This window comes from Salvelinus alpinus, chromosome 29, assembly GCF_045679555.1.
Source record: "Salvelinus alpinus chromosome 29, SLU_Salpinus.1, whole genome shotgun sequence".
Taxonomy (NCBI): domain Eukaryota; kingdom Metazoa; phylum Chordata; class Actinopteri; order Salmoniformes; family Salmonidae; genus Salvelinus; species Salvelinus alpinus.
In genome coordinates this window covers 25,462,221-25,482,671 of record NC_092114.1, presented here as the reverse complement: position 1 = coordinate 25,482,671, position 20,451 = coordinate 25,462,221, and the positions used below count along the sequence as shown (strand labels likewise).

At 43.4% G+C, this 20,451-nt stretch overlaps 1 protein-coding gene across 2 annotated transcripts in view; it reads left to right on the top strand.

Annotated features, from left to right (window-relative positions):
- Positions 1–18,044, top strand: part of LOC139559369 (zinc finger transcription factor Trps1-like) — a 201,841-nt gene extending 183,797 nt beyond the window's left edge. For both annotated transcript variants that reach the window (XM_071375336.1, XM_071375337.1), the window contains exon 7: positions 14,197–18,044. In XM_071375336.1, coding sequence (XP_071231437.1) covers positions 14,197–15,447 — 1,251 coding nt within the window. In that variant the 3' untranslated portion in view covers positions 15,448–18,044. The remainder of the gene's footprint in view (positions 1–14,196) is intronic.
- The last annotated feature ends 2,407 nt before the right edge of the window (positions 18,045–20,451 follow it).

Below are 20,451 nucleotides of genomic sequence, written 5' to 3'. Positions count from 1 at the left end.
AAGGGGTGCCCCCATGCCCTCTCACCCCTAGCCCTGCTAATGGTGATCTGGGAGTAATCCTGCCTCAGCCTAGAATTCCCTAGCTACCCACAGATCCCAAAACATCTGACCCTAAAGTTCACACATGCTCCTCTCACACACATGCAGGCTCACACATCACATAGGTATGATAGGTCTACTCCCTCTTTCTCCCCCCTCTCTCTCTCTCTCCCTCTCCATATCTGTTCACACACATTCTCTCAGTCAAAGGCTGTGACCTCACTTTGTGGTGTCACACAGATGCAGAAAAATAAACATGATGGGAATTAGGGATGTAACGATTCACCGATATGCATGGTCCCCAATTCAAATTTTGAAGATATGACTGCATCGATCCACGGACCCCAAACCAATCTAAATGTAGCATGCATCGGTCAGAAAATCGATTAAAACATTACAAATTGCCAGTTCACTAAATTGTTTTGCTTAAATTACTTTCTTTCTACCTTCCGAAAACTGATGCTTCCTCTCCTTCAGTGTCGAACTAAGCCTGTAACTGTCTTGACAGTCATTGATCTAAAAGTCATTTTGGGAATATTGGTAGCCTAGTCAATCTGCGCACTGTGCCCAGATTCGCACGCTGACCAACTCAAAGTAGCTGTAATCTTGCACATCTGCACCTTCAGCATTCAAATGCTTAAATGGCTTGTGTGATATTAGGCTTCATTAGTTAAGTGACAATCTATGTAGTTGGCTAGGTTATTGTTATCTACGCACTGTTGAAAATTGTGTTTTACCAGAATTAAAGTAAGCTACTGGAGACACAACTCTCCTCTGGCTATGCCTGCTAAACGGGGCTTACAATAGATGTAATTTCGATTGTTTACGTTCATACTTTGCCCATGCTGATAGTTCACCAATAGTTTTGGTAGTTTTTCTTTAAACAATCAATGTATATGGTCATTTTTTGATATAGTTGATCATTTCATAACGAGGACAGCAATAACTTTGCGAGGCGCAATGCATGGCCGAAGCGAGAGTAGAAAAGAAGCTCACTTAAAACATCCAAACGGTCAAAACCATTCGATTTTGAGATAGGGGTGAAATCTAAAGTTGTGCTATATATTCATTGACTGTGTCATAGCTAATTTGTAATTGATACATTACCAGCTGAAATGACCAAATCGCCCTCTAGTGGCCTCATGGGTGGAACGGTTTTCATAATTTCATAATTAATAAACATTGTAAAAATATATATATAAAAATGCCGGTGTTTCTACGTCAAACGGTTTTGTTATATTTCAGTTTTCTGTGATGTATATAAAGTGTAATATTGGGATAAAAACTCAAAATGTAATGCATTTCAACTATACACAGAGTGTGGAAAAAAACATTAGGAACACCTTTCCATAACACAGACTGACCAGGTGAATCCAGGTGAAGCTATGATCCCTTATTGATGTCACTTGTTAAATCCACTTCAATCAGTGTAGAGGAAGGGGAGGAGATTTTTAAGCCTTGAGACAATTGAGACATGGATTGTGTATGTGTGCCATTCAGAGGGTGAATGGGCAAGACAAAATATTTGAAAGGGGTATGGTAGTAGGTGACAGGCGCACTGGTTTGAGTGTGTCAAGAACTGCAATGCTGCTGGATTTTTCATGCTCAACAGTTTCCCATGTGTATCAAGAATGGCCCACCACCCAAAGGATATCCAGCAAACTTGACACAACTGTGGAAAGCATTGTAGTCAGCATGGGCCAGCATCCCTGTGGAACGCTTTCGACACCTTGTAGAAAGGAAAGGGAAAGGGGGATACCTAGTCAGTTGTACAACTGAATACATTCAACTGAAATGTGTCTTCCGCATTTAACCCAACCCCTCTGAATCAGAGAGGTACAGGGGGCTGCCTTAAACGACATCCACGTCTTCGGCGCCTGGGGAACAGTGGGTTAACTGCCTTGCTCAGAGTCCATGCCCCAACGAATTGAGGCTGATCTGAGGGCAAAATGGGGATTGAAACTCAAAATAAGAAAGGTGTTCTTAATGTTTTGTACACTCAGTGTATATCTGATTTAGCGCACTGCAGTTAAAGCTTAATCTGCAAAATTAGTGGGTGAAGGTGATTTCAGAACCAAAGTTGGGGGACAAAAGAACATAGGCTACATTGCTCCCCCTTATCAGATAGTGGTGGGATAGTAGATGCCTAGTCTCCCTTTTGGCTCTGATCAGGTGCCTACATAGTACCTACACCAAAGACATACACCATTTACACACAGACACAGTACATACACCAGGGTTCCCAACTTTGCCCCACAGGTGATTTTATTTGCCCCCACAATTATTATTATCATAATTTTTCGTTGTTGGACATAAAAGACTAAACACACCAACAAATCAGCTCCAACTGATAAACATTTTGCAAATCTGTTCCAAAGTATTCCCTCGCATAATAGAGAGATATATGTGATTGTATACCAATGTAAACAAGGTTTGAAATGATTCCGTTTTAGTCAAATATTATATCTGTTTGGGCTTCTTGCAGTTAATTTGCAATCTACAAATTATTTGTAATTATGTTCCATCCCCCTGAACATCTGCTCACCCAAAAATCGGCCCGGAGCAGAATCTAGTTGATGATCCCTGACATACACTATAGACATACATCATCCACACACACACGCACGCACGCACACACACACACACACACACACACACACACACACACACACACACACACACACACACACACACACACACACACACACACACACACACACACACACACACACACACACACACACACGGCTCATGAGCTCCATCAGCAGCAGATTTTATTTTAGAATGGAAAATTAGTGTTTAAACAACAAATGTTAGTGCATCGAATCGCATCGATTCACTCTCTAATCATACCGAATCGCACCGAATCATTTCAAACTAAAAGTATCGAATGGGAATGTTATCATTATAATTCTGTAGATATGGGGAGATTGCCATTGTGTAACAGACTTCAACATGTTATCCTGAAACAGGTCAATGTTCTCAATCATTTAAGTCATTTAGCATCAATCATTGAGGATTTTACAACTGGATTTAGTTCACAGGCCCTATACCTCTTTCAGAATGAAATGTTGGTTTTGAATACACAAACTGTATTTTTTTCTTCTCTCTGGCGAGTAAACCACCACGGCCTGGGCTGGAACCTTCCAAGACGTACTTCTCATTGCTCTTTGAAATGAAATAGTGTCTGGGCAAACATATGGGTAGGCAAATGTGACATCATGTGAGGAATTACCACTCGGAAACAAGGAGGCCTTTGTCTCCGCACATCACTCAACGTTAACATTTTTATGTTTAATCTTGGTAATTCGGTTACGACTGGGTTAGAGTCCACAGAGTCCGCCAGTCCAGTGTATAGTGCGTATTCTAGGCCGTGTTGCATGCCTGAAGGCGACTGGGCCGGCTGCCTGGGTGGTGGGGTGGTGGGTGGTGGGGGGGATCTACACAGGAGGCTCCCTGAGTCGGTGTGGTCGACTGGGCCAGAGAGGGAGAGAAAGAGAGAGCCAGGCTCCAGAGAGCCTTGCTACAAGAGGCCCTTTCACTGGCCAGGCCACCTGGTGGTCTAAACCAGCTCCAGTCCAGCAGACCAGGCCTACCACAGTCAGTGAAAGAGAGAGACAGAGAGAGAATGAGACGGAAGGAGAGAGGTGAGGGAAAGACAGAGAGAGAGAGAGAGAGAGAGAGAGAGAGAGAGAGAGAGGAATGGGGTGAGAGAGCGAGAGGGAGCTTTTCCTAAGATCACACACTCCCCTGACTCTTGTTAGGTTAGATAGAACCTAACTAAAATGTTTATTATATTCTACTAAAATGTTTGTTCTATTCTACTGAGCCATTTACTTTATGTTCGTATTCGTATATTTTATTATTTCTTATTGTTCTTGCATTGTCGTGAAGGCACCTGCGAGTAAGTATTTCGTTGGACAATGTATACCATGCTTATTTCCATACATACGACTAGTAAAACTTAAAACTGAAACTTGAACTGATGACTCCCTGTAGGTAGCTTGACCCAGCTGGGGTTTTGTGTTATGAAAGACAGTGTTTCTTTGGGTATCATATATCATTTATATTGTAGTGCATGCTTAAACTTAAAGCATACATTGAAAAACGTCTAATATTAGTTGTTATTATATAGAATTCCGTACAATTATGTTTGTGCACTAGTGGAAGTTTGTATCTTCGTCCTCTTTTTCTCTTATGATGCACTGTTAAGTTGGTGTTATAGTGATCCACCTTCAGACATGATGAAAATGACTGTGGTTGACTCCATTATATCCCCAATGGCACCCTATTCCTATATAGTGCACTACCTTTGACCAGAGCCCTATGGGTAGTAGTGCACTATGTAGAGAATAGGGGGCCATTTGGGGACGTAGTGATACTCATAATCTGTTACTTTCGTCTCTGTGTGCCTCTGGACCTGCATGCTGCAACTGGACTGTTGTTTGGGCTTGTTTATGTGTTAGTTGTTAGCGCTCCTTGTTAGTTGTTAGAGAGGAGGTAGACTCTACAGTGGAGGAACTGGCCTGTTGTTTGGGCTTGTTTATGTGTTAGTTGTTAGCGCTCCTTGCTAGTTGTTAGAGAGGAGGTAGACTCTACAGTGGAGGAACTGGCCTGTTGTTTGGGCTTGTTTATGTGTTAGTTGTTAGCGCTCCTTGTTAGTTGTTAGTGAGGAGGTAGACTTCAGTGGACCATCAGGTAGGGTTGTATACGTAACTCTTCCTGCTCCACTAGCTGCTAATAAATGATATGGAGAGGAGGGGATTCCAAGTCCGCCGGGTTCCCCATCCGTTCGCTCAACACTCCGAGTCTGGATTGTCTGTTTTCCTGAGATTGTTTGTTTGTTCTTGGCAATGGCGAGCGTTCCTCCCATCCTCCCAGTGGGGACTGATTCATGATAGCCACATGTGCGCTTGTTCGTTCAGTCCTCACCGGAAACCACCTGGATGTTGCAGCAGTGTAGCGAGGGCCTCGTTGAACAGAACATCACCATCGCTTGTCTTTTAAGAGGTCCTTTGGTGGCTGCAATTAATCAGTGATGAAGACGTTTTCATCTGCAGGCGTGTTCATCGGCCCCAGCCAATGGCAGTAGTATTTTTATACTTTTGAATAAAAGTTTTATACGCTGTACAGAAATAATTCCATAATAGCACCTCATAAACCGGTGCTGTAGTGGGCCGTAATGGAGTTCTGGACTCCTTATGCCATAGCACATTGCAACAATAAATGTCTCTCTGGTTTTATCTTCTAATAATAGGACTTGACGGGCGGCGGGGAGCGTATGCCCTGTGTGTGTGTGTGTGTGTGTCAAATGCCGGGGTGTAAAAACATATCGAAGTGGCAGCATTACTTTGTTCTGTCTGAAGAGTCTGTCTCTCTTTACAGTTGCCAAAGTGCACTCCAGCATTGGTCACACTGACAGAAACCAATGAATGGCGTACTCGAAACAGTCTCCTGAGACGTTTTGAAAAGTTCTGCTGCTGGTGACAGAGAGATGTGGCGCACCAAAAGGCACCCTATTACCTACATAGTGTACTTCTTTTGACCAAAGCCCTGGTCAAAAGTAGTGCACTATATAGGAAATATCGTGCCATTTGGGACACAGACTATGATGAAAGCAGTAGCTTGTTGAAGAGTGAGGCAGCATAGAGAAAGGTAGCTAGCTTATTGAAGCTTATCCATTTGTACAGTACTGTCTGGAAATGCCAACACGTTTGTATTGTGTAGGCCTTTGTCAGTAGTAGATGAGCACAGTGTGAGATGAAAGTGTTCTTGTTTCTAATGAATTACACATTCGTTCTGGTGACACAAAACAGAAGCAGTCAACTGACGGTCTAGACAGACACAGCAACAGTATGGAAATAGATGCATGCATGAATAGGTATTGGAGTTGAACAGTTGCTTAGATGGATGGAAACAGCGTATCCTGTAAGAGAGGTAATTATGGGTAACTATTGCAGAAAGAAACATAAGGTTAAGATGGTGGGAGAATGAAGATGACCTTTCTTCTGTCTGTGTCTTCCATCCACCTTGCTGTGTCTGTGGCCTTGTATTGTCAATCTGTTGTCTATACTTTTGACTAAATATGGCCCTACCTTTTGTTAAGCTTGGATCTGTCTGCAGAAAATTCCCTTAGCATACTGCGAGCTCCAAAAGTATTGGGACAGTGACACATTTTTTGTTGATTTGACTCTGTACTCCAGCACTTTGTATTTGAAATGATACAATGACAATGAGGTTAATTTCCAGACTATCAGCTTTAATTTGGGGTTATTTTCAATCATATCGGGTGGACCGTTTAGAAATTACAGCACTTTTTGTCCCTCCATTTTAGGGGGGACAAATTCACTTAATATTGGGACAAATTCACTTAAATGTGTATTAAAGTAGCCCAAAGAATGCTAACTTCCCCTGTTATTGTAATGGTGAGAGCTTAGCATGTCTTGGGGGTATGATATTTGTGTGTCTGTAACTTTTTAGAAGGGAAAGAGAGAGAGAAAGAGACAGAGAGAGTGATAAAGAGAGAGAGATAAAAAGAGAGATAAAGAGAGAGAGAGACAGAAAGAGACAGTGAAAGAGAGAGAAAAGAGAGAGAGATGAAGAGAGAGAGACAGAAAGTGACAGATAAAGAGAGAGATAAAGAGAGAGAGAGACATAGAAAATGAGAAAGAGAAAGCAAGATAAAAAGAAAGCAGAGGGAGAGAGAGAGCAATGGAGTGAGAGAGACAGATCGATAGAGAGAGAGAGAGAGAGAGAGAGAGAGAGAGAGAGAGAGAGAGAGAAGGGAGGACACATGAGGAAGGAGCCTCCATGGCTACATGGTTTCAGAATTTTCCAGTCAGTAGAGGGCACTCTTTCTTCTGGTCTGAATCATCCTCTGTTTCTCCTCTCCTGCTGCTCGAGACAGACAGCCTTGACATCTGGCTGAGAGAGAGAGAGACAAAGAGAGAGAGTGAGACAGCGAGAGAGAGAGAGGGAGGAGGGGGAAAACTTCCACTGCTTTCATTCACCGTAGGGAATTAAGTGTTGTAATAGAGCAATGGAAGATGTGTATGACTGATACAACTGTTCCTGGAAAATACTATTTTCCTTCTCCTTTCATGGAGCCAGAGCCATAGTGTTGGGTGAAAGGTCACCAAACTTTTCTGAGTCAAGATCACTTTCGCAGTCAAAAAGCAAGCCGAGATCTTACCGCTCAGATTTTTTTTTAAACACGACTTAAAAAATGTAACCTAATAAAAACAGTTCTATAGGAATGAGGTTTGTGCAGTAGGCCTAATACATTATCACAGCATATTGGCTATATGCCTGGGCTGCCAATATTGTTCTTCCCAGACCATATTATATTTCAAACTCAAGCTTTGATCAGTTGGTGTAGCACTTGCGAGGCACAGCTGAGCATAAATTTAAATAATTTTCAAATAATTCCGAGTTGGATGACCATTCAAAACGATTTTTCCCAGTCGTATCTTGTTTTTTTCCGAGTTCCCAGTTGTCTTGAACATGGAGTTAGTCTCAGTGGAAGGAGGGAGAGAGCAGCAGAGGTTCCACCTCTCAAGGCCCCTGCTCTCTCCTTCCTTTCCTCCGGTGAGACTAACCAAAGAGGGGCCCCCATCTTCCACCTGATGGCGAAACTCGAGTCGCACCGCATTCGCCTTATGCACAAATTCATGTTGTTCCTATGACCAGAGAAAGTAAAATATTCCTCGATATTAATATAGACAAGACAAGCTGCTAATTATAATAAATATGCAGGGCTACCGATACACTTGGCTTCTCTTTCATTGCAACTGTATCTCGAGTGGAAGTAGGGAGAAGCACGTTTTATGTTTTATAATAGTGTTGAATAAAAATAGTGTTGAATCAAAACTTAGACATGATCTCACTCATAAAAACAGCAGCTTTTTGCTGTATTCTTTGACAGTCTCTCTCTTGTCATGGTTTTAAAAGTTATGAAATCTCACTTAGGCTAGTATCAAACTTTGCTGTGGCCGGGGTCATGGTAGATGTAGGCACGGTGATTTGACGTATTTAATTGGCCAGCAACTGCCTCTGCAACCCAATGCTGCAAGGGAAATGCAGCGTTCCATCTGGTGTACCAAAATGTAATGACGCTTTAGGTGGGATCGAGGCGTTATCATTGGCTTTTCTACAGAAATGCTTTGTGATCGCTAAGGAATGCCTTGAAGATCGCGATCGACCGGTTGGTGACCACTGGTGTAGGGCCTACATGTTTCTGAATAAATAACCGTACTGTCATTGAGGGGGAAATGTAGGATCTTAATTTGAGCCAATTTGCTACAGCAGGAAATTAATCCTGCAGCAACAGGAAATGTGAATTATTATGTGGATTATAATTCATGACATTTGTTGAAGGGGTTGATTTTTTTATTTATTTTTTTTATTTCACCTTTATTTAACCAGGTAGGCTAGTTGAGAACAAGTTCTCATTTGCAACTGCGACCTGGCCAAGATAAAGCATAGCAGTGTGAACAGACAACACAGAGTTACACATGGAGTAAACAATAAACAAGTCAATAACATGGTAGAAAAAAAGAGAATCTATATACAATGTGTGCAAAAGGCATGAGGTAGGCAATAAATCGAATAATTACAATTTAGCAGATTAACACTGGAGTGATAAATCATCAGATGATCATGTGCAAGAAGAGATACTGGTGTGCAAAAGAGCAGAAAAGTAAATAAATAAAAGCAGTATGGGGGGTGAGGTAGGTAAATTGGGTGGGTAGTTTACAGATGGACTATGTACAGCTGCAGCGATCGGTTAGCTGCTCGGATAGCAGATTTTTAAAGTTGTTGAGGGAGATAAAAGTCTCCAACTTCAGAGATTTTTGCAATTCGTTCCAGTCGCAGGCAGCAGAGAACTGGAAGGAAAGGCGTCCAAATGAGGTTTTAGCTTTAGGGATGATCAGTGAGATACACCTGCTGGAGCGCGTGCTGCGGGTGGGTGTAGCCATCGTGACCAGTGAACTGAGATAAGGCGGCACTTTACCTAGCATAGCCTTGTAGATGACCTGGAGCCAGTGGGTCTGACGACGAACATGTAGCGAGGGCCAGCCGACTAGGGCATACAGGTCGCAGTGGTGGGTCGTATAAGGTGCTTTAGTAACAAAACGAATGGCACTGTGATAAACTGCATCCAGTTTGCTGAGTAGAGTGTTGGAAGCTATTTTGTAGATGACATCGCCGAAGTCGAGGATCGGTAGGATAGTCAGTTTTACTAGGGTAAGTTTGGCGGCGTGAGTGAAGGAGGCTTTGTTGCGGAATAGAAAGCCGATTCTTGATTTGATTTTGGATTGGAGATGTTTGATATGAGTCTGGAAGGAGAGTTTGCAGTCTAGCCAGACACCTAGGTACTTATAGATGTCCACATATTCTAGGTCGGAACCGTCCAGGGTGGTGATGCTAGTCGGGCGTGCGGGTGCAGGCAGCGAACGGTTGAAAAGCATGCATTTGGTTTTACTAGCGTTTAAGAGCAGTTGGAGGCCACGGAAGGAGTGTTGTATGGCATTGAAGCTCGTTTGGAGGTTAGATAGCACAGTGTCCAAGGAAGGGCCGGAAGTATATAGAATGGTGTCGTCTGCGTAGAGGTGGATCAGGGAATCGCCCGCAGCAAGAGCAACATCATTGATGTATACAGAGAAAAGAGTCGGCCCGAGAATTGAACCCTGTGGTACCCCCATAGAGACTGCCAGAGGACCGGACAACATGCCCTCCGATTTGACACACTGAACTCTGTCTGCAAAGTAGTTGGTGAACCAGGCAAGACAGTCATTAGAAAAACCGAGGCTACTGAGTCTGCCAATAAGAATATGGTGATTGACAGAGTCGAAAGCCTTGGCCAGGTCGATGAAGACGGCTGCACAGTAATGTCTTTTATCGATGGCGGTTATGATATCGTTTAGTACCTTGAGCGTGGCTGAGGTGCACCCGTGACCGGCTCGGAAACCGGATTGCACAGCGGAGAAGGTACGGTGGGATTCGAGATGGTCAGTGATCTGTTTGTTGACTTGGCTTTCGAAGACCTTAGATAGGCAGGGCAGGATGGATATAGGTCTGTAACAGTTTGGGTCCAGGGTGTCTCCCCCTTTGAAGAGGGGGATGACCGCGGCAGCTTTCCAATCCTTGGGGATCTCAGATGATACGAAGGAGAGGTTGAACAGGCTGGTAATAGGGGGTGCGACAATGGCGGCGGACAGTTTCAGAAATAGGGGGTCCAGATTGTCAAGCCCAGCTGATTTGTATGGGTCCAGGTTTTCCAGCTCTTTCAGAACATCTGCTATCTGGATTTGGGTAAAGGAGAAGCTGGGGAGGCTTGGGCGAGTAGCAGCGGGGGGGGCGGGGCTGTTGGCCAAGGTTGGAGTCGCCAGGAGGAAGGCATGGCCAGCCATTGAGAAATGCTTGTTGAAGTCTTCGATTATCACGGATTTATCGGTGGTGACCGTGTTACCTAGCCTCAGTGCAGTGGGCAGCTGGGAGGAGGTGCTCTTGTTCTCCATGGACTTTACAGTATCCCAGAACTTTTTGGAGTTAGAGCTACAGGATGCGAATTTCTGCTTGAAAAAGCTGGCCTTTGCTTTCCTGACTGACTGCGTGTATTGGTTCCTGACTTCCCTGAACAGTTGCATATCGCGGGGGCTCTTCGATGCTATTGCAGTTCGCCACAGGATGTTTTTGTGCTGGTCGAGGGCAGTCAGGTCTGGAGTGAACCAAGGGCTATATCTGTTCTTGGTTCTGCATTTTTTGAACGGAGCATGCTTGTCTAATATGGTGAGGAAGTAACATTTAAAGAATGACCAGGCATCCTCAACTGACGGGATGAGGTCAATATCCTTCCAGGGTACCCGGGCCAGGTCGATTAGAAAGGCCTGCTCGCAGAAGTGTTTTAGGGAGCGTTTGACAGTGATGAGGGGTGGTCGTTTGACCGCGGACCCGTGGCGGATACAGGCAATGAGGCAGTGATCGCTGAGATCTTGATTGAAGACAGCAGAGGTGTATTTGGAGGGCAGGTTGGTCAGGATAATGTCTATTAGGGTGCCCATGTTTACGGATTTAGGGTTGTACCTGGTGGGTTCCTTGATGATTTGTGTGAGATTGAGGGCATCAAGCTTGGATTGTAGGACTGCCGGGGTGTTAAGCATATCCCAGTTTAGGTCACCTAGCAGAACAAACTCTGAAGCTAGATGGGGAGCGATCAATTCACAGATGGTGTCCAGGGCACAGCTGGGAGCTGAGGGGGGTCGGTAGCAGGCGGCAACAGTGAGAGACTTATTTCTGGAGAGATTAATTTTTAAAATTAGAAGTTCGAACTGTTTGGGCATAGACCTGGAAAGTATGACAGAACTTTGCAGGCTATCTCTGCAGTAGATTGCAACTCCTCCCCCTTTGGCAGTTCTATCTTGACGGAAAGTGTTATAGTTGGGTATGGAAATCTCAGAATTTTTGGTGGCCTTCCTAAGCCAGGATTCGGACACGGCAAGGACATCAGGATTGGCAGAGTGTGCTAAAGCGGTGAGTAAGGCAAACTTAGGGAGGAGGCTTCTGATATTGACATGCATGAGGCCAAGGCTTTTTCGATCACAGAAGTCAACAAATGAGGGTGACTGGGGACATGCAGGGCCTGGGTTTACCTCCACATCACCCGAGGAACAGAGGAGTAGTAGGATGAGGGTGCGGCTAAAGGCTATCAAAACTGGTCGCCTAGAGCGTTGGGGACAAAGAATAAAAGGAGCAGATTTATGGGCGTGGTAGAATAGATTCTGGGCATAATGTGCAGACAGGGGTATGGAGGGGCGCGGGTACAGCGGAGGCAAGCCCAGGCACTGGGTGATGATAAGAGAGGTTGTATCTCTGGACATGCTGGTCTCAATGGGTGAGGTCACCGCATGTGTGGGGGGTGGGACAAAGGGGGTATCAGAGGTACGGAGAGTGGAACTACAGGGTCCATTGCAAACCAAAACAATGATAATGAAAACTAGCCTGAACAACAGTATGCAAGGCATATTGATATTTGAGAGAGACATACAATAAGGCATAAAGTGATTGCAGGTCTTGATTGGGAGAGCTAGCTAAAACAACAGGTAAGATAACAGCAGCAATAACAGGGTGCTAGTCTAACACAGCAACAACAGGTAAAAATGGCGACGACTAGGCAGAGAGGGTCGGATTAACTACACACAGATCCTGAGTTAAAGCACAGAGCCGACAGATAAAACACATGTCAAGTCTGACATTTTAAAGTGGAAATTACAAACTTTAGAAGCCTTTTTAAACCTTGAATAAAATATAAGTTTGCATTTCCTGCTATGCAGGAAAATTATCAGCAACAAAAGAGTGATCAAATGAAGATCCTACATCTGTACGCTCTTGAAAAAAAGGGTTCCAAAAGGGTTCTTCGGCTGTCCCCATTGGAGAACCCTTTTTGGTTCCTGGTAGAAACCTTTTTGTTTTCAGGTAGAACCCTTATGGTTTCCATGTAGAACCTTCTGTGGGAAGGATTCTTCATGGAACCCAAAAGGGTTCTACCTTGAACCAAAAGGGGTTCTTCAAAGGGTTCTCCTATCGGGACAGCCGAATAATCATTAAAGGTTCTAGATAGCACCTTTTTTCTAAGAGTGTTCTAGCCTTATTGGAAAAAAGATAATTTCCCTTCTTCCTATCAACCTGTGCCATCAAACCTTTCTTTCCTCTTTTTTCATGTCTCCCCCCTTTTTTTGATTGGTTTCCGTTCCCCGGGAACATGTCAACGGATTCTCTATCACATAGATAAGGAGGTAGGCAGCGGTACGGTGTGGAATTGATTCCTCAGGGACTTTTCACACCTATAAGTCAGTCTGCAATAGGGCCAATCTGATCCCTTTTATTCAGATTCTCTTCTGGCCATTTCTTCACTGGCCATATGCATATACAGTATGTGTAGGGAGCAAATCGATGGAATAAAAATGGCCACACCTCTGTTTTACATTTTTTTCTCTCTCTAGCCGTGCACCTACAGTGAGGGAAAAAAGTATTTGATCCCCTGCTGATTTTGTACGTTTGCCCACTGACAAAGAAATGATCAGTCTATAATTTTAATGGTAGGTTTATTTGAACAGTGAGAGACTTAGTTTGGGCTCCCAGTTATTTCTGGGAAATTTCAATGGAAAGCGGGTGAAACGTTTGTATAAAAACGTGTCCGTCGGCATTGCCGTGTTAAGTGTCACCGGCAGGAGTTGGCTGTGAATGCCAGACTCTACCTGTGGCAGAATAACATGAAGGAGAGGAAAAATGAAAGGAACAGAACAGGAAAGAAAGGAAAGGCCTGGGTGATAAATGAGGGCAAGAACGTTCATTTTGCTCCTCCGTTTCAAACGTGTCCTGAAGGTAGACTGACAGAATTCTTGCTTCGATTTCCCAAATTATATTAGATGTCTCTGTATTTTCAAGTCAATGCTTGAGGCATGTCATATCACACGCAAACACAGAAATTATGAATAAATGATGACTTTAAGCTTGACGCTCAAAAAAATATATTGCAATTGTAATCACTGAATTTAATGATTACTATTTGCCTGGTGGCTACAAAAATGAATTGGCCAGTTAATGAGAGAATACTGTAGGCTACATCCATTATTTTGTGGATCTTGCGGTAAATGTGTTACCATTTAAAAGGTTGCATGCCATCTGCAATACACCAACACTCCTGCAGAATTTACAGTAGGTCTTATCCCCTTATTGGGCTCTAATAAGCAATGTGAGCTGCCCTGGGGCAAGGCCTGTCTGTGTGCCAGCGCTAGGTGGAGGTCAGGCGCTCGTGTCTCCTGTCTGCCCAGCTGTGACTGGGTGACGGCTGGGGAGCAGAGGGTGCAGGGGGGTTACGGAGGGAGGATGTGGGTTAGAGGGAGAGCAGTGGAGGAAAAAGGAGCTGTCACTATCAGGATTAAGCTACACTGACTAGAGCCTAACTCGTCGAGTCCCGATGCTTTTTATATTGCAGTCATTCTGGGATCATTTTAGTGGCGTAATATGTTGTGTAATTACACCTACTATCAAATTGCTTAGGTGATCGCTTTTCTTATTTAGGTGACATCTATAGCTACATTTCTAATGTATGGCTCACTACATAAATAAATCAAATGTATATCTGTCTCTCACCAGACTCCCCGGCCGCTGAACATCATCAAGCAGAACAACGGCGAGCAGATCATCCGCCGGCGCACGCGGAAGCGCCTCAACCCCGACCCTCTGCCCTCCGAACCTGTGGGCTCCAAGCAGCAGCGGGTCAACAGCGAGGAGCGCCTTAATGGCAGTCCCCTGGAGCGTCGGCCAGGAGAGGATGGGCCAGGCTCAGACGGAGGGTCCATCCCTCGTGGAGGGGAGCCCCCGAACGCCCTGGGCAAGTACGAGGCCTACGGCTCCTCTGGGGCTAAGGGCCACCCCAGCCCTCGCTCCACCCATGCCTTCTTGGTCAGCCAGACCCTAGAGATCCACAAGCGTATGCCTCCTTTGCACATACACAACAAGAACCCCGCGGAGGGAGGGGCGGAGGGGAACGGGGTGGGCTCAGCCGGGGTCCATCACATGGGCTCGGAGGGGAAAGGCGGCTCGGCCTCCGAGAGGGGTAGCCCCATCGAGAAGTACATGCGCCCTTCCAAACAGGCTAGCTACTCGCCACCAGGCAGCCCCATCGAGAAGTACCAGTACCCGTTCTTCAGCCTGCCCTTTATCCACAACGACCTGCAGAGCGAGGCCGACTGGCTGCGCTTCTGGACTAAGTATAAGATGTCTGTGCCGGGCAACCCACACTACCTAGGCCACATGCCTGGTCTGCCCAACCCTTGCCAAAGCTTTGTGCCTTACTCCACCTTCAGCCTGCCCTCACACTTCCCTTCCCCACACCCCGCCGGCCCCGAGAGTGACATCCCTCTAGACCTGGCCATCAAACATTCCAAACCGGCCCCCACCGCCAACGGCTCCACCGCCGCTGCCAAGGAGAGGATTAGCAGCGCCGACACACGGGCCTTGCCCACTGTCCCCCCGTTAGAGAAGGAGAAAGAGAAAGAGAGAGAGCAGCATGAGAGAGGAGAGGAGAAGGAGGAAGTAGAAGAGGGGCCATCGCCCCAGCCAGCTCCTCCTCCCCCAGCCGTTGCAGCTAAGCCGGAGAGGGTGGACCAGAGCACGCAGGACGAGCTGACCTGCAAGTGCATCCACTGTGGCATCGTCTTCCTGGATGAGGTGATGTACGCCCTACACATGAGCTGCCATGCCGACGGAGGGCCCTTCCAGTGCAGCATCTGCCTGCACTCCTGCGCAGACAAGTATGACTTCACCACACACATACAACGAGGGCTTCACCGGCCCACCGCCGAAGCTGAGACTAAGGCCGATGCTCCAATGGACTCTGTGTGATTTTGGTGCGACCCACAGACTTGGAATTCTAGCACAAGAATAGCAGTATGAAAAAGAACTCTACGGACAAAAACAACGTACTGTAATGATTGAATGAGACTTTTTGCTAAATGTGCCATGATAGCTTCTGTGCCTCCGCAGCCAGTGTAGGGAACTAATATCATTTAAACATTTATATTGGACCTAATACAGAAAAAGTGATTTGCTATTTGCTTTTTTTTTTGTAAAGGAAAACGCTTTTGAAGAAAATGGTACCACAAGTAGCCGCTTATTTTAGTGTTTTTCGTTTTTTTTGCTATTGTTAATTTTTTTCTTCAGAAGTGTTACTTTGACAAGGCAGTTCAGTAAACAACAAGGTACATCTACATGTTTTTGGGATTGGTTTATTATTCAGTGGGTTGGTTGTGCTACTCATCAATGTTCTCTTACCTGGTTGATTCAATGTTCCGTACAGAATGAGGATGTGTGAATTGATATGTAAAGTGAGGAAATGGGAAATGTCAGTCGTCTGTCATAATCTCATCCCCGATGGATGGGCAGAGCGATGACTAATGATTGGATTGTCCTCAAATAAACGTCCTCAGGGAACGCACGTGGCTGATTTAGAAACATAGCCTGCAGTGGTTTCAGTCGCATTGGTCTCTGCTTAACATCCATCTAAGTGTCTTATGTTTTAATGTATTTTAGTTATGGCTACAGCTTGTTTTTTGTTAGTTTTTTTGGGAAGACTGTTGTCACAGAATTTCCTCTAGACATTTTAAGTTGCTAGGATGCAAACCTTATATCACTAAAGACATTTGGGAAGGAAATAAAATAATAAAATACATATTTTTTTCTATGTTGTTAATATGAAAAATGCATAATATCAGTGCCTGATATATTGTACAAAGTATTTTCTACCTGGTATGTTGATATGCAACATTGACTTTCCATTTGAGTAAAGGGCCACGAGCTTGGCTCTGCAAAACTGTTTACATTTGCAAATGTAGCAAACAAGGTAATGAAGCAAAATGCCTGCAATTCTTAGTATTTTTCTCTCATGAGGACAGGACGATAGATCACGTAAAAAAAACAGAGGCCTTTTGTCAGAAGGTTGAATGGGAGATGAAATGGAGTCAAAGCATTTTTTCTGTTTGTTTGAATGACACAGAGAGGCACTATCCATTCCATGTCTTTCTTTCTTTGTATGCTCCTCCTCGTACACGTTGTAATGCTTTATAGTCTACAGATGCTCTGTATTGGACTTTGTTCATCCTGTATGTATTTTTTGTAAGAGAAGCTGATGTAGCTTGGTCATAAATCATGTACTGTGAGCATTATAGCTTTGGGCATCATGGGTTTTCCTGTCCAGGTATTTCAACTGACTATATCGTACACAAGGCCCATTTTTTGTATCTCTATTAAATTGAAATTGATATAATACTCTAATATTTGGTTTTTAGTAAGTCTTATTTTTAAGGACTTAATTTGAACATAGCATGAATTTCTACTTTCCATTTCCATAGACAGGTGAAACAGGTGCCTTTTGACGGAAATAAGTCATTGAATATCAACAATGTTGAATGCTTTTCCCATCAAATCAGCTGTTGTATAACTCATCCAAGTAATTGACAGGATGTAGATGGATTAATACCATTTGAGTGACAAAACAAATACTACTTCCACACAGTTATCACACAGCAACATTACCCCTCTGTAGCTTGTTTGTATTTTGCTTGTAGACAACGTATTTAGCCTCTAAAACACTCCCCCAAAAACCTGTTTCTCTCTCTGTCCTCTCACTCTCTTTCTCTCTCGTGTGTGCGTACTGTGTACGTCCACCCATTGCTGCTGCTGCGTCTAGCATGAGTTCAATCTAAACTGTCCATCCTTAGATACACATACTTATTTATACATGAGCAGCGGGGAACGAAAAGAGAGTCTGCCTGGGATTCACAAACAAGGATTTGTGTGAAGTAGCGATGAACTCAACATAGCCTTACAATGCTGCTTTACTGCAAATGCCTCTCGGAAAACAAAAAACTGTAATATTAGTAATAAGATTCACAGGTGCATTTATCATATGATACCGAATAACATAAGGAACTATTTTTCTTTTTGTGTTCAATTTGCGAAGTTTTAATTTGAAATATGTTAACGCTTGCACTTCAGTTATTCTGTTTTATTGCCAAGGAAGAAAGAGGATACTGTTAAATTTGTTATTAGCATGCTATACACAGGTACTGCAAAAATAATTAGCAGGAGTGAACATGCCTATAAGGAGGACAAGACAAAGAAACACCATGGACAGAAAGAATTATCTGTGCCAAGAAGATGCCAGTAAGCCAGTGTGGACATGGCAAAAAAGGCAAATGTTTTTGTAAATGTTTTAACCATAATTTTTAGAATGTTGTTTCTTGTTTTTACACTTTATTGCATAGAAGATGGGTTTAGATTATTTGTTTCTTTATTTTGTTTTTTCTGCTACCACCTTTACGTTTTTGTGTTGTAGGTTTTACATGCAAACAATTCAACAAAGATGGCAAAGATGTCTGTTACATCTAAACTTGAATAATAATGATAATAATAATAATAATTAATAAAGTAATAACAAAACATGTTCTGCAATCTCTTAGTTTTTATTCTGTGATTTTCATGACCATACTTTGATATACGGCTTTGGAAAAAATTAAGAGACCACTGCAAAATTATCAGTTTCTCTGGTTTTACTTGTATGTGTTTGGATACAATGAACAATTTTGTTTTATTCTATAAACTACTGACAACATTTCTCCCAAATTCCAAGTAAAGATATTGTCATTTAGAGCATTTATTTGCAGAAAGTGTCACTCCTGTGCAAAAATTCTAACTGTTGTATAACTCATCCAAGCATTGTCCTGCTGGAAAAACCAATCCTCAGAGTTGGGGAACATCAGAGCAGAAGGAAGCATGTTTTTTCCCAGGACAACCTTGTACGTGGCTTGATTCATGCGTCCTTCACAAAGACAAATCTGATAATTTTGCAGTGGTCACTTACTTTTTTCCAAAGCTGTATATGTAACTATATATATGTAATTACTTATTTAACTAGCTATATAGTAATGCATAAACATAGGGATTCATTCAGATCACCCCATTTCAGCTTTGCTCCTTTTAAAGGCAGTGATTCTGCATTCGCAGAGACTGCATTCACGGTAAATGTTGCATATGTGACGAGATTCAGGAAGGTGGGTGTTTGACGCTAGTTCCTGCTTCACAAGAGGGCCATTTGAAAAGGATGTTGGCTCAATCGGAAATTACCTTAAAATGTAAATTGCACTATAAGGTGGATCGGATTGAATCCCAGCCTTAGTCTTCTGTATCTTGAAATAAAGCGGAGGATGGTCCTTCCCTGGCTTTCAGAAATTAAGTGGGACTATCGGACCATACCCGACAGCAATTGTTCTTGCTCAAGGCTTAGAGCTGCAGGTCACCTTTAAAACCATTGAACCAACCTGAGAAGTGGGGCACGGACTTGCACACGAGGGATCGCATCGTACCACAAGCTAAATGAAACCTTGGACCTCTCTCTCCTCTCGCGCCCTGGTGTGACTCCTCCCTATTGATTGACACCCCAGTGTTTTGCTTGTGTTCTAGGAAAGGAAGTTAATTATCTTCCCCTTTCAGGTTTCAGGGGCCTACACAGCAGGGTAGACACCAGCCCCTGACTTATGGCCTGCTAGGGTTGTTACTGTTTATTCTACAAGCTGCACCCTTGTATTCCCCACACACTAATCTACACACAGACCTGGTTATCATAGACACAGACAGAAGTTAACATTGGTAAAGAGACAGTAATAACAGTCAGTATTGCAACCTACTAAGGTACACACACTGATACACTAACACAAGCACACCAACACACACTAACACACAGACACTGATACACTAACACAAACACACACTAAGCATCTGGATGACGTGTGAAATGCTTGATAATGTATGTGATATCAACAGAGAGGTATATTTTCTGGGTTATTGACTGCCTTTCATCAAGCTGCACACTCAAGAAAAAGCTTCAAACTGTAACCAGTGCCTGCAACCTGGTTCAGGTTATCTGTCAATCAACCAGGGTAGTTACCAACAGCACAGGAATGAAATCATCAACATGTATTGATCACATCTTTACTAATGCTAAAGAAATGTGCTTGAATGCAGTATCCAGATCCATCGGCTGTAGTGATCACAATTTAGTAGTCTTAAGAAAACCAAAGGCTCGGCCTAATATAGTGTATAAGGTCATACAATAAGTTTTGTAATGATTTCTATTTTGTTGACGTAAAGAATATTTGTTGGTTTGTGGTGTGTAATGAGGAGCAATCAGACGTTGCACTTGACACATTTTTGTAATTGCTTATCCCAGATTTACTAATAAGCATGCACCCATTGAGATGACCGTAAAAACTGTTAAATCCCTGTGGATTGATGAGGAATTGAAACATTTTATGGTTGAGAGGGATGAGGCAAAAGGAATGGCAAATAAGTCTGGCTGCACAACCGATTGTCAAACTTACTACAAATTGAGAAATCATGTGGCAAAACGAAATAAAAAAGAAGAAACTACACTATGAAAGAAAGACAAACGACATAAAGAATGTTAGTAAAAAGCTTTGGAGCACCTTCAATTATATTTTGTCAAAAAAGGCAAACTCAGAGCTATCATTCATTGAATCAGATGGCTAATTCATTACAAAACCGACGGATATTCCCAGCTACTTATTTTTTTATTGGCAAGATTAGAAATTTAGGCATGACATGCCAGAAAAAAATTTAGTTTAACCAGATACAATGCTATTTCACAGGAAACAAATTAACAGACTTTCAGCACGCTTATGGGGAAGAACATTCAACAAGCACAGCACTTACACAAATGACTGATGATTGGCTGAGAGAAATTGATGATAAAAAGATTGTGGGGGCTGTAGTTAGACTTTAGTGCTGTTTTTGACATTATCGATTATAGTCTGCTGCTGGAAAAACGTATGT